Below are 14631 nucleotides of genomic sequence, written 5' to 3' on the forward strand. Positions count from 1 at the left end.
AATGAATATAAGCTCCTTATTTACAAAAAACACTTTAATCTACAAGCAAAATGATCAACAATTAAGTACCTACTGAAAGACCAGCCAGCTCTTTAGCACTTTGAGTCAGGCCGAAAGTATACTCTCTAAATAACAACAATCAATATTTCGAAATCAGCACGTTAACAGTGAGTGGCTTGGGGCACGTTGTCCTTCCCTCTGAGGATGATTTTTGGCTTCGTTTTGATCGCGATCACGTAGAGAATGCTCGCTATGAGTATTACAGTGACCAGGCATATGGAGGCCACTTCCACATGCCACAGCTTTGCCTCTCTAACGGAAGCTTTGGGGTTTCCTGCAACGAAAGCTCAGTTTAACAATGCCAACAGATTTTTGCTTGTTGAAGAGCATTAACGTTAAAAATGATGAATTTCTTGAAACCGAAAGCGACTACCAATCAGTCTTTCACTCTAGGTTTTATCGGAAATTCTTAGCTCTTAAAAATTTATAGGTAAAATGTGTATATTTGTGGGATTTTCGATGTTCGATGAGTTCGAGGAGTACGTTTCGGGTATCAAGAGCTATCTTTTACCATGTAAGGTCGAGTGGGGTAAAAGTAAACGATTTTGACAAATAAATTTATCATCACTTAAAAAATAGATCATTATCCTTTTTTTGACCTACAAAATTGATAAAGTGACTTTACATTGCAGTGAGTTGACATAAAAGAAACAAAAATTCAAACAAAAGAAGTTGTTAATGGGTACATTTACCCAACAACTTCGAGGTAATCGGAAACATCAAATACTTGTATTGTGCTACTATATATTGTAAAATAAAAGTAACGAGGTAGATGTATTACCAAGGCCAAGGCCATATGCCAAGGCTTAAAGTAGCAACAACGCTACACATAGAAACTGATGATGGTGGAAAACACCGAAACGTCTTTTAATTGATAAATAGGCAATAAATGACTGAAGCCCAGGAATTGATTTTGATTTGGAATTGAAACACAGTCAGGAAAGTACGTACAATTTTGTATAATGCCTGTAGCGTATTAATAATTTAAATTAATGTTTACATTTACCCCATAAAATTAAAAACGTGTTTTGTTTTGATTTAGCTTTTTTATTCAAACATAGAAACTTAAAAACTACTTATAAACTCGTGAATTAAACCCTTAAGAAAATAATAAAAATATAAATAAAACTCTATCTTAAATACTAACAGAAATATTAATTTTCCAACACTGGAACTACCTTTTCAAAGTTATAATAAATTATTTCTCCTTTCATCTTAATCGCGGGAAATGCAATACCCCCAGTATCTGGTTTCCTGCAGCAAAACTTACATCACTTACCTGAACCTGAAAGTTTTTCTTTGTATTATCTATATGATTTAGTCCTACTACTTCCACTTGATAAGTTCTACATGATCAACAATATTCCCTAGAGAACATACATATTTGTAGGTAGTTGTTTCTTTTTCCTCCCTTAAATTATGCAAGTGCGAAACTTCCATATTTTAGTTCTGAAATAGGTGTCTTAGTTATCGGAATCTTATCTTCCTCAAAATGAAAATCTTCATCGACACATCAGTCTCCATAACTAAAACATGTGGTAATAAATGGTCATTTTGTTCATCGTCTGAACTACTTTTGTTCTATTTGATTTTTCTTTTGTCAATTTCTAGTAGTTTCCTCTTCTGGCATCTTTTAATTCCTTAATTTTCTTTTCTGTGGTACCGTCTTTTCCTTCGGTTAGATTTAAAAAAAAAAAAAATGTTGAGCTTACTATAGCCTTTCCAGGACTTCTTGTCAAAACTTCTCCATAAGTACGCGTTAGCTCGAGCTATAGCTATTCAACTATCTTGGTTTCAGTTTCCTGGTTGAAAGTGTTCTTTCTTCCACGATTTCCTTCAATTGAAGTCAGTCTCCCATTAATTTTTTCCGAAATGTCGGCAATTGGAACATTGCAGTAGGCAACAGCCGCTCGATAAATGATGTTTCGGTTTTTCACATCAGGGACAGCATCAGCAAGATCTTCTTTAGTGTAGGCCGGTCCACGAGTTTTTGGAACATATTTTCGAGGCATTTGAAAAAATTATACTTTTATTAATGTTCAAATTTAATGTATATCATTGTTTACTTTTACCCCAAAATGTTGTTTACAATTACACCATATACTATTTTTATGGGAGTATATGTAAACAACAATACGACAAACGGTTTATTCATAAATCAGTATGTATGCAAGTGAAGATAGATAAAGTGATATATTTTAGTATTTTATAAGCCAAGAAAACTACTTACCTTTAAAATGAAAATAAAACTGACATTAATTTTACATAGGCGACAAAACAAAAATCTCAAATTTATATAGGGTCGATCGCAAATAGTTGGCGGAAGTTGAAAAGGGACCCCTAAGAAGAAACTGCTGAATCCTTATAGAGGTATTAAAGCCGTTAATATTAGCACACGTGATAGAATTTGCTGTCAGTTTAAACTGAAATTTGTGCATGTTTACATTTACCCCGATTTATAATTGTCCCACTTGACCCTAGGTTGGCACGTATTTTGGGAACTTTTCATTAAGCGCAAATGTTCGAAGAAAATAGTAAAATATGATGGAATGCTTATGATAAAATTCGTATGAAATTCTTGATGGTGGCTTTCTTAGGACCCGCAAATTTCAGTTATCGTTTTTAACTTTAAACATATGAGTAATATTTTGGAAAACCGATTCCACTTGGACAGCTTTCTAGCTCTAAACGTTTTTGGTACGCGAAGTAAGAAAATTGGCCAGTGTTATTGAATGTCTATCACGTTTCAGTTAAAACAGATAGTAAATGGTCACTCTTTACACTAAGCGACCAGTATTTTCTATGCAAGATGTCAGTCAATCTGCAGGTTTTCTTAAAATTCGAATTTCAAATGGTTCCTATTCCCAGAACAGCGGCCATTAAGTGTACAAAGGTAAAAAACAACCTTTCAGAATCAATTTTTCTGCATCAAAACTTTCACACGGCTTTGCTATTTTAAGCAAAATCACATTTCCTATGGTGAACAAATTTTATTACGTTCTGTATACAAATGTTTGAACATTTGAATGTCCCGCTAACGCCAGTCCAAGTCACAAGCGGTTTGATCTGTTACACGTACATTGTTTTACTTTAGTAAAACAAGGTCGGATATAGCCGCAGTTACTCCATTTTTGACAAACGTCAAAATTGAATTCAAAACTTGCAGACCTGATTAGTTCTTGATCAAATTTGTGTTTTTTTCGTGAAATGTGCCAATTTATAGAGGAAAATGTGCAGAAGTCACTATGTAAGTATTTAACTTCCCATCATAAAAATTTGGAAGCAATAAGCGTGCGTTTGACCTATATTTTCGTTTTTTACATTAATACTGGGAATACTACTCCATGTCAGCAAATATTAAACGTTTTTATTAGTGTATACAAGAAAAAACTTGTCAAGTCCTTGCTCTATTCACGGAACAACAAGAAAAATAAATGAGACAGTTCATACGTCAATTTTACCTGACGAAAGAGCTCACTAATTAAATCACCGTCACTTTGTACGTGTTTTCATTGTACTCTTCATATATTTAATACTATTCATTTGAAGCTAAACTTGCAAAATGACTCACCTTTGGCATGCTCACTTGAATTCGACTTTTTGAGGAAATCCACATTGGATATGGTAATTTGAGTTCCGTCCTCCATCATGATCAGGTGGGCCTGCTTATCAGTCGGACGAGGCTGCAGCCCAGTTTTCTGCGCGCTAAACTGATTTCCTGCAAAAAACTGCCTATACAAATCCAGAACCAAAGCAAATCAACCAATTACCTTTCAGCAAGTTGATCACAATCTCCTCAATTTTATATGAGTCGTCGTTTTCGCCGATTCTGAATGCAACTGAGTTGTTCAGGTGCTGATTGGTCTTCCATGTGATATTCACCAGATTGGGCATCTCCTTCACATGGGCTGTTTCAGGAATATGATAAATATCGCCCTGAAAAACAATACTGCAATTCACTCGCCACTGCTCTCAGGAAACGCTTACCTTGTGGTTGATTCTAATGCTGAACATTGCCGTGTTGTTGAGAATTTTGGCTCTTAGCACTGGAACGAATAGCTCCTCTACTTTGTTTGTTGTGGCTATTTCGTTTTCCTTTGGGTCTATGTCGATGACCGGTGCTTCTTTGGAGCTCTGTGTTGTTGTTGGGTTAGTGTCAGTTATTGTTTTTTCCCTTGCGGTTTCCCAGTTTTTGTTAGGGGCTTTATTTGAGGCATCTGGATCTTCCACGGGATTGGCAGCAATAGTCTTTGTCTCCTCGCTGGGGGTTTTCTTAGAGGCCTCAACGCTTGTAGAACCATTATCTCCTTTAGCATCAAGGGATGTGGTTGTTTCAAGTTCCTCGATCGCAACTGATGTATTTTCCTCTTGATTATCAACGCTGGGTGTTGTTGAAGTTTTCTCAGTTCGTACAAGTGAACCATTAGTTGCCAGGACTTTCCGATCTTCTTTGGCCATTTGGTTAGAAGTCTCTGTTGTGGCAACTGAGTCGATACGATCCTCAGCCTTCTCGGTCTGTTTCTTCCCCCAGCCGTTACTGGTTTTTTTGCGCCCCATAGAGTCATACTCGTCATCATCAAACGGCTCATAATCATCCAACTTCTCATTGAACATTGCCTCCACCTCAGTGGGCGTTAACTCATCAAAGTCATACCCCTCCTCCTTGGTTTCGAACGGATCGGGGAACTGGGTGAAGAAATCGTCACCTTCAAAGTCCTCATTGAAAGGACTCTTGGGGGTTGGCCCGCTGGTAAAGCCGAAGGAGTCCGCAAACGGAAGTGGTGTGGGGGCTGCACTGCTGGAGGGGGTTGGAGCGGTACTCAAGGCCTTAAAGTTGGACATTCCTCCAGGGAATTCCGTGGAGAGGAATGTGGAGAACTCATTGAACAGCTTTAGGTTGAAAGTGGGAGTGAGCAGTTCTAACGGCTGTTCTGATGCAGGGGCTTGTTTAGTTGTTGGCGACTGGGTTGGAGTCGTGGTTTCTTCATCGTGGATAGTGACCGCTGCCGCCTCCAAGGGCTGCTTTGTCGCAGCTTGTGGGGGCGCAGTTGCCTCGGTAGTACTGGATGGTTTGTTTGCCACCTTTGGGTTTTCGTCCGGAAAATCGTCCTCTTTGATCAGGCTTATCAGCTCGCTTAGAACATGAGGGCTTATATTGTATTCTGGTTCAACATCTTTACTTGCCCTTCTTTGGCTTGCTTCTTCTATGGTGGGGGTAGTGATAGGAATATATTTTTCTGTAGTAGGTGGAGGAGGAGTAGTAGTAGTCGTAGTAGTGGTGGTGGTGGTGGTGGTGGTGGTGGTAGTGGTAGTGGTGGGGGTAGTAGTGAAAAGATCCTCCGTTGTAGTAGTGAGGGCTTCAGTCGTGGTAGCTCCTAAGTCCGCCTCAGTGGTGGTAATTAAGGCTTCCGAAGCTTTCTCCGTAATTGGGCCGTCTAACTCATTCACTTCGCTTGAAATAGTACTGTTGTTCTCACTAGAGCCATTGGTGGGTTTCATGAAGGGCTTCATCATATCAAACGGCTCTTCATCATCGAAGAAGTCGCCCTCAGTCTCGCTGATCACGATCTTCACCTCCTGGACATTGGAGAAATTCTTCCTTTCCGTGTGGAAGATTTTGCGATAATCCCCATCGTCGGGCCCCTTTTTGCCATCTTGTGCTGCATCCTTTGCAGCTTCTTCTGCAGGCTTCGGAGGCTCCGCCTCTTTGTCCGCTGGTTTTTCCAGGGGCTGGCTCTTCAGAAGCACCTCCATGTCGCTCGGCTCTTCATCGTCGTCGCTCCACGACTCAAAGTCGCCCTCATCCTCCGATTTGAGCATCGACTCCAGGTCTTCAACGTCTTCTTCTTTGGTGCTCGGATCGTTGGAGCCGGCAATGCTGTTCTGCGCCAGGAACTTATCTTCTAGATCTTGCTGCAGGAAGCGTAGCTCTTCCTCGGTGGGCTTCCGCTTGATGGTCTGTCCGTCTTTGGTTTCCTGCACGCTGATCTCAGTCACAATGCTGAGGCTACGCAACGGCGTCGGTTCTTCAGTTCCTGCAATACGCATTTAATTATGAATTAAATGGCGCTCGTAAAGTGCGTCAGGGCGTTTGATTTGTGGTGTTTATATTTTTGTGTTTCTCGATCTTCTAAAAATATACACGGTTGGTTTTAATGGGTGCTTAAGTTCGGATGGCTTTAGCCTGAAATAGGCGGAAACATTCTCTGGATTTGGCATGAAACATTTGAGCCGTTTTCTTTACAAGTGTCCATTTTCCACGAAAGTTAGTTAATAAATGTCGGCAATGTTTGCATAAAATCCCCGACCAGTCCCGTAATCGATACTTTATGGCAGGTGTATCTTACCAAAATAAGTCGCGTCCTCCTGAAGTGGATCTGGGGATGGTTGTGTGTACCTGAGGGCTTGCGGGGCTATTTTAGTAGCTACTTGGCTGCTCCCTTCGCCAGTATGATCCAAAAATACCGGTCCTGAGCTCTTCGGGCTGGTGCGAGTGCTGTTTCTTTCGACACGCCGCGTTCCTGAATAGATACAAATTCAATTAAAAACCGTGTTTATTTAGCCTGGTTGACTTGTGGAAAAGCCATAACGTACTGTTTGAATGCCGCGTCGAACTGTCAACAGTTTGGGTGGTCGTCTCGACGGCCGTAAAAGCCTTTTTCGTCGCCTCTGCCTGATGAGCCTTCCCTTTGATGGCGGCGAAATCTTCATCAAACTCCCGGCCATCCGAAGAGCGGAAAAATTCAAATTCCTTCGCGGCGGAAGCGGCAAAATCCTCAAACTTGGAAAAGTCCCCAAACCCATCCTCAAAGACTTCGAGGGATTTGGGCTCGATTTGGCCGTTATTGGTGGTTTTGAGCGCCAATGTTGGAGACTCAGTGGTTTCTACAAATAGGCTATTTCTGCAAGTGCTATTTTGGGGCCGTGTGGTTAATGCCCCTAAATTTGTAATAGTCTACGCAACAAGGTTTGCTAGTGGAACGGATACTAACCACAAAAATCAATAAAATTCGTTATTACCCTGCAGTCTAATTATGAAAAAAATTCAAGAAAAAATTAGGAACTCATTCAAGACCTAAACGTTTGTGTTGAAAATATGAGTTAAATGAACTGTTCTTCCTTCTGCCCTCATAATATTGCTTAGTAATTTTTGATACCCGAAAATCACACACTCAAATATAAAATGTATCAGTAAATTGAAATGAAAACTTGCACAAATTCACAGAAACTACCAGCACTCTTCCATTCTTCCGCTAATTGTAACAATTTGATAAAGACATACGACATGCTAGTACGTTAACATCACACGACATATACGGCGTCACTGCCAAAATGCTTGGGACATACATCGAAAACTTTGACGTTTGACGGCTCTGATGATGGCAAGTCATCAGTTCATTGATCTTCGCATGTATTTCCAATTGGGAATATAAAAAAAGTATTTCGTCATTTTAAGATTGCTACTAATAAAATAAAAACAAATGCTAGCTATTACCGACGCATGTAGCCCACTTTCCAGCCCCGCCGATTTCATAATTAAGGTTTCAAAGGATAAAGGCGGCTTTGAAACGCACTGTGCATGTAAAAAGCCTTTTAGTTTTATGAACTGCTTTATCGGCTTTCAAGTGGCTCATAAACTCCCTGGGGTTTCAAGTGGTGCCACCAGTCGCCAGATATCTATCTGGCAACCATAAAGGCGGCTTTTGTTAAGTCCCTTCACCTATTATGTCAACGTCATCGAAATGTCAAAGTCGACGGCTACAGAAGCTGTGCAAAAAGTGAAAAGTAGCGGAATTTGTACATGTGTGAAGGACCGTTGATGCCGACCGGAATCCGGGTTGTTTATCCACATGTGGGGCGCAAAAATGGGACGAAAAGGAAGTCGTCATTAGCACGGTCAGTTAATTGGCCAGATGTGGCAAAATTTGAAGACGCTGATGAATTTTTGAATTAGTCTATACCCTCTAATCTCTATTAAATGGTCTTTTGGAGGGCAAATTGCTTTTTAATGGGCATATTTCTAATTAACTAATTTTTGGCAAAGACTGTGGAAACTTACCGGCTGGTGCGGCATGCCTGTACTCGCACAAAGTCAGTATCCAACAGGTGATCAACAGTCTGCACAAAGTAGTTTCCATTGTTCCTAATCAAAAAAGCCACTGTTCACTGCACAAAATAGTTGCTTCGACTAAATCCGCGAAAACTGCAAACGAACTAAACCTGAAACCTAGAGAACAATTGCGACTAGAAATCGGCCCACTCGACTACACCCAATCACTTCGTAAGTGTTTCTGAGCTTTTCGGATTTTCGGCCTGTCGCACTGCCATCAGACACTTATTGTGATCGGTATAATGGAGCTGCAGGCGACAGCCCCTAAAATGACATTTTCGTCACTTTGCACGATTTACCGTGGGCCTTAATACAAAGAACTAGATGACTATTTTGAAAGTGGCGCCTAACGGTCATTCATCTATTTGATTTGGTTCCATGACAACGTCTATTGGTATTGTAGTTGTCTGGACCACCGACAGTCACCCCAGTGGGGTTATTTATTTCACGCAAGAATACGTTTTTAAGCTTATGCGAATTTTTACAGTTAGAAACATTTAGTCAGTTTTGAACCTCCCACGTATAGTGACGAAAAGTCAAGGTGACAGCAACTGATTTTGACACAGATCGTCAATTGTGACAGATTGACGATTATTCGCGAGTTCAACTACCGATGATGGCGCTGTGAAACGTCAAATTCAAGCGAAAAGTCTTGAACTGTCTTGAAAGTCACTCGTTGTCGAGTGACAGTTGAGACTTGTCAAACTTGTGTATTTATTGGAACTGATGACATTTATAGCATGAAACAATACTTACACACTTTTCGATCCGTTTCTATTTCTTTCAAAGATTGCAAAAGTTGATTAGAACAAAACGAAACAAGTCACATTCAGACGTAAACACCAATGTGACACCAATGTCAATAAAATAAGTGTCAAATTACTACTTAACTTGTAGTTATAATTTTTACCACCAGGGGGCGTTTGGACTTTTAAACTCGTCAATTTAGTAAGTTGATGGGGAAAAATTCGGACATATTGGGGGTAAGTTCTGTTCTACTCAACAGGTTCGAAGTAGTGGAATGTTTAGGAAACTTTGAAAATACGGATCAGAAATTGGCGGAAAACTCTTAAACAAACTTTCAGTATCATTAAGCGTTTCAGGTGTAAGTAGTTAAGTTTTTCGAGATATGCTTATTATTCATTCAAATGGTGAAATCAAAACTTCAAAATTTTTTCTTGCATAAGGGATACAAGGGAAAAAAAATCTAAATAAAAAATAATTCTCTGGAAAAATAAAAATAATCTGCCATTTTTACAATAAGGATACGGGGTGAGATGCAAAAGTTATCGGACTTAAGCTCATTTTTTAAAATGAAACACCCTGTATATTTTAATATAAAAAAGATAGCGTTTTGTACATGTAAGAAAAAATGAAGAAAATTGTACATAACTGGAAAACCAGTGGTCTTGTGAACTGCAAAAAAGCATGCTTGTTCAACGTCAAAAAAGATATACATATTTTTTCAAATTGTCATGTAATCGTTTATAGGCGAGAAAAAAATTAAATACAGTAAAGTCGGGTTTTCGCGATTTTAAAAGTTAATTTGAGGTTATTTCAAGAAGTGTTTAATGCAAAAGTTTTAGGCTTTGTTATTATCTACAGCTTTTGTATTGAACGTTTTGCGCTTGGAGGTCAAGCTTTGCCACAACTGCCTTTGGTTAGTTATTAATACACATCAAAGTATTTTCGGGAAAAGTGCACTTTTTTAAACAAATAATTTTGCAACAATTAAATCAAAATCAAACAGAAATAATGAATTAAAAATCCAAGAAATATCATTAATACCTAACAAGTTGTAGGAAGTTTTGAATAATGAAACCTAGAACAAGAAGAAACGTCGGAAATCCGAGAAAGAAATTGAATAAATTCGTCGGCACAAATCCTTAATAAAAGCAAAGAAAATTATCCATGTTGTAGCCAGATCCTGCAGTTTTAAATAAATCTCGACTCGAACAAGTAGGCTCTCGAACGAGTAGGAAAATTGGTTTTTATCCTAACAAGTCCGTTGGATCAAATGTGCTTGCGCCAAATCATTTGTTCTGTTGAAGTTATAATAAAAATAAAAAACTTGCATTTCAAATTATTAACTGCAATGCTCTTATCAATTCGGAAAAAAAAATCCCTAGTGGTTTAGATGACAGGTAACAGTGACAGTTCGTGCAGACTACATGAAGAAGACGCTGGAAATGATGTTTGTATATGGTGCGCAAAAAAATTGGTGCCGTTTTGGATTGGAAAGTTGGGTAAGTTTTAGTGTTAAGTCTAAGTGACACTAACTGTTGGACACCACCCGATAAAGTGTTGGTCAATTGGTTATATCACTGTGGGTCGTTTTTGCGAACGAACCAAAAATTTGATCAAAATTCCAACGATTGTTTTATGCTGTTTAATTGAATATTGAAATATTCGCGCAAAAACGCGCTTAGTTAGGTAACGGCGGGCGTTCCGGTTCATTTTGGTTCGCTTTCATTGGCACCGCTTCTTTTTGCTGAATTCTTTCCTGTCGTCAGCTAGATGAGATAAAATACATAATTCTCACACACACACATACAGAAAGCGAAAAGTCCGCAGGACTGATTTTTTTTGCGAAGTACCAGAAAGCTGCGAATATTTTAGTACGAGGGCTGGATGTCAAGTACAAACCAATTTCAGTCAATTTCCGAGCCAATCATGTCGCAAAAGTACACTTAACTGAGGTAGTCAACAAGCACAGATCACTTCCGCACTGGACAACAGCACAATATCTTTCAGCCACCCCCTTGGGCGAACCTAACAATCAGTCTCCGATTTTTACGATTACGCCTCTATTCGTAGACGAACCATCTAATTGACTAGATTAGTTGGTATCTTTTCAACGGAACCATTCCGATCGCAGTTTGCCCATAGGCGGCGGATTGGGTTCCTTCGGGCATCAATTTGACCGTGTGCAAACGCTTTAGGGGTTTGTAGGAGCTAATCGTATTGAGGTGCCGAATTCATAAGGATTTCTTTTAATTGAGGGAAGCTAAATGGGAAATTTGTGGGCTTTGTTTAGGCGGGCAGGTTGTTTTGCGACGTTGCGCTACTGATTTGGGGAAAGCAAATCACTTGGTCGGGAAAAAAAGACAACATAATCGAAATATCGGTCATTCCAGCCGGTTGACAAAGATATTACAGCAACGATTATTAGTGATGTAAATTCGCTAAAATTCGTGTGACGATCGCAATAATTATGATTTTTCCAGTATGCGCAAAATGCCAATGGTTCAGTTGCTGGGCGACGATGGTCACTGTGGATGGTCAAATCAATGACATCCGCATTTGAACCGCAAAACAAACTAAATGGGCCTGGCCGATAAGATAGCCAGAAGCCATGAGCCATGAGATAAAATAGACGGCAAACATCCGAAAATTTTTCATTCAGTCACCCTCGAAGGTGGGTGGTCCATGAAGTATTGGGCGCCACTCGTTCTACGCGTATTAGTCACACTATTTGAGAAACATGTTGAGTTGGTTGATGAGGGAAGAGAAAAACTGTAATTTGAGCACTGTGTGGTTCATATTCAATCATTCCATATCATGGCCATTGTTGAGAAAAAACGAGTTTTACTGTTAATAAGTTTTGGGGACCGATGCTATGAAAATTGCCAAAAAAGCTTGTTTTTAACTCGCTAACAATTAAAAGATCTCATAAACGTCCAAAGTGGCTTCCGCTTTGCAAATTAGCACGTGAAAGCGAAAATTTTCTTTCGAATCGCTCAGTCATGTTGTTCCATGTGATTGATCGCGATTTATAAACAATGTCTTAGGCGACACCACAAGTAAAAATATGAAACAGTATGGGATATGGGCGGTCACGCAAACAAACAAGAACCAAAAGCGTTTTTTTGAATTCAAGTGGTAACAGGGTACAGATTCTTTTGGCAATAGCTCTGGAACGAAATGCGGTTGCTGCAAATTCTGTATGCTGATTTGCTCTACTTGCCATCATAATTATACCGTATGATTGAGGTCTTCGGGATAAACCAGGGAAAAATGTGTTTTATTGCATCTTATCTCTTGCAGCAATTGTATTAAGTTCTAAAGTGTTCCGCTGGATTCCATCATTGAAAGTATCTAAAATTTTCATCAGTCAAGCTGAAATACACGAAAAAATTGATTAACGCGTTTAGAAGTTTTGGGGACTATTGCGGTCTCTATACTCGTTTCAAACTAGGTTCAACAATAAATCTGATTTATGCAAACATTTCCAACACTCCTTTAAAGAGGCTTAAGTAGCTATCAGTAGCCATCTGCCTTTGCATGCGATTTGATAAATAGCGGAACTGTTGCTAATGAAATAGTTAGATTCTTTAAAAAAACACAAGAAGGCATTTGACTAACGCTTTTAAAATGTGATTGGAAAATGTTTCAATCAAGCGAATTTGTCCGTTCAAATATCTTAAAAAATGGCGGATTTATGACATGGAGAATTAAGTAGCGAGCGTACTTAACATCTTCTGGAAATACCGGAAGCAAGTTGTTTTGTTGGTCCATGAAGGTGTCCCGTTTTTTTTCCGGTGAGGTTTGGGAAATGCTCTATTACGCACACCCAGAGCTGATGATCTGGCTCTCTGGGCTGTGTGGGTCTCCAGCTTAGCTGTTTACCCACTAAAACCTCACCTTTCCTCACCTCCGAGGCGGTGTTTGGCCTAGCACCGCGRTCATTTCYGTCCTATTGTGCCCTCGTTATCCCTGTGTTATCCCTCGTTATCCCTGTTATCGTATTTCAGTCCCTCATTATCCCTGTGTATTCAATGAATTGCAGAAGAGTCTTGAGGGGGGTACGCATGACCTGGCCTGGTAGAACTTTATGTTCTCCCAGGAGTCTTTGGGACTCGGGGCGTGTCCTGTTAGAAAGGCCACTATCCTCGTAATTTTTTGCATGCTGAGATCTATCACGTCTTTTTTACGCACTGGTTGTGGAGGTCCCACTAACTGCCTTGCGGTAAGGAGTCACCGTATCTCTTCCCAGTACCTTCTATGTTCTTCCAAGAACCATTGCCCAACTCCGATGTGCCACAAGCAGGTTCTTGGTTGGTCAGTTTCTTGTTTCCTTTGCTCCTGTTTGTCCCTGTTGCTCAAGCRAGTTTTACTCTGTTTGAGCTCACAGCCAGCAGTCGTAAGTTCTTTTACACAATCTAGCACACATTGTGACCTGATTGTATATGATTCGGCTGCTTTTATTGTGGATTCATCTCCGGTKACGATGGTAWTATRCTTACGTGKGTAGGCTCTTTCCCTCAATTTCCGGGYGMAAMTTGTTATYGCTAGRAYRYTTGCTTGGAAAGCKGTCGTRRTTGTACCCAGGTTTAAGGTRATCCTTTYCCCAGTTCTTCCTYTTTCGRCTATACCAGCGCCTGTGCCCGATGCTGTTTTTGTGCCTTCCGTATACGATACGGAGTCCCCTGTGATAGCTRATGKAGTCACTCCACYATCTCGCCCCTCATCCAGAGCATATGTTCAGAAAGGWAGCGAAATRCTTASAGTTTTGATTCGATCAGCTTTCAATCCTATGGGTTCGAMTGTCTCCAGCTTTCTGAAGATCKCRCTRCGTCCCAATTCCGTCGCTTTCCTGAGGACATCGTCACCCATACGGTAAGCGCTTCTTAGGGYCTCAGCTTCAATGGATRAATGCAAAGGCTCCAGCCCCAAGAGTACCTCTGAACTTTGTTCAGAGACTGTCGATATGTACTGATCTTGGCTCTATGCCAGCATATTACGGCGGCATATGTGATTATGGGTTTCACATGGTGAGGTACGTCCAGTACGTAATCTTTGGTGAAATTTCCCATGTTTCTCCAAAAGTGCGTTTGCAGGTCCATAAAGCTCTGATCGCCTTGTTTGTTTTCTGTTCCACATGGTATTTAAACACCAGTTTTTTACCCGGGTTACCCCAAGATATTTAACAGTGTTGGACATTTATATGTRTTGAGCAGTGTTGGACGTGTTATATACCCATAWATAGACMYCAGTCTAAGAYATCTTTTCTTTGTGAAAGCGATAATAGATGTTTTGGATGGGCTGATTTTCAGCCCTTCCGTGTTATACCATTGTTCAGTGATGTTTAGCGCCTGCTGCATGAGTGATCATGCAGCAGGCGCCCCTCCCTCGAGAGACAACAGGAGCCGATCCACCACCAGGCTGCACAGCAGAGGCGACAAAACTTATCGTTGCGGACACCCGCCGGCAACCCGCGCTTCTACTGCCTTCATTGAGTTCAACGGTAACTGTTCTGTACTCAGCATGTTTGGGTTCTATTCACCTATTGAATTCTCCACTCCACGATTTTTCATCCCTCTGACTATTGACTGAAAATAGGTATTGTCAAAGGCTCCCTCGATGTCTAGAAAAGCAGTCAGAGCAATTTCATTGCCCCCTAGTGAGGTTTCTGCCCTCTGCACCAGTTCATGGATAGCAGATTCGCACGATTTTCCCGT

General features: G+C 40.3%; 1 protein-coding gene and 1 long non-coding RNA gene across 2 annotated transcripts; one reads left to right on the forward strand and one right to left on the reverse strand.

Annotated features, from left to right (window-relative positions):
* Positions 1-16: 16 nt before the first annotated feature.
* LOC109543244 (flocculation protein FLO11) lies at positions 17-10988 on the reverse strand. The gene is made up of 8 exons (XM_048660789.1): positions 10817-10988; positions 8120-8287; positions 6655-6945; positions 6408-6581; positions 4048-6095; positions 3831-3996; positions 3632-3778; positions 17-334 (listed from the first exon to the last, which is right to left on the reverse strand). The coding sequence occupies exons 2-8, from the start codon at positions 8196-8198 to the stop codon at positions 162-164; spliced, it is 3078 nt and encodes a 1025-aa protein (XP_048516746.1). The 5' UTR covers positions 8199-8287; positions 10817-10988; the 3' UTR covers positions 17-161.
* Positions 3159-10260, forward strand: LOC125502502. Its single transcript, XR_007280258.1, has 2 exons — positions 3159-3307; positions 9973-10260. It is a non-coding gene; the product is annotated as an uncharacterized LOC125502502 (long non-coding RNA).
* Positions 10989-14631: the final 3643 nt, after the last annotated feature.

The sequence above is a fragment of the Dendroctonus ponderosae genome, unplaced genomic scaffold, assembly GCF_020466585.1.
Source record: "Dendroctonus ponderosae isolate FM_Combo_2020 unplaced genomic scaffold, Dpon_F_20191213v2 Dpon_F_20191213_1, whole genome shotgun sequence".
In the NCBI taxonomy this organism is placed as follows: Eukaryota; Metazoa; Arthropoda; class Insecta; order Coleoptera; family Curculionidae; genus Dendroctonus; species Dendroctonus ponderosae.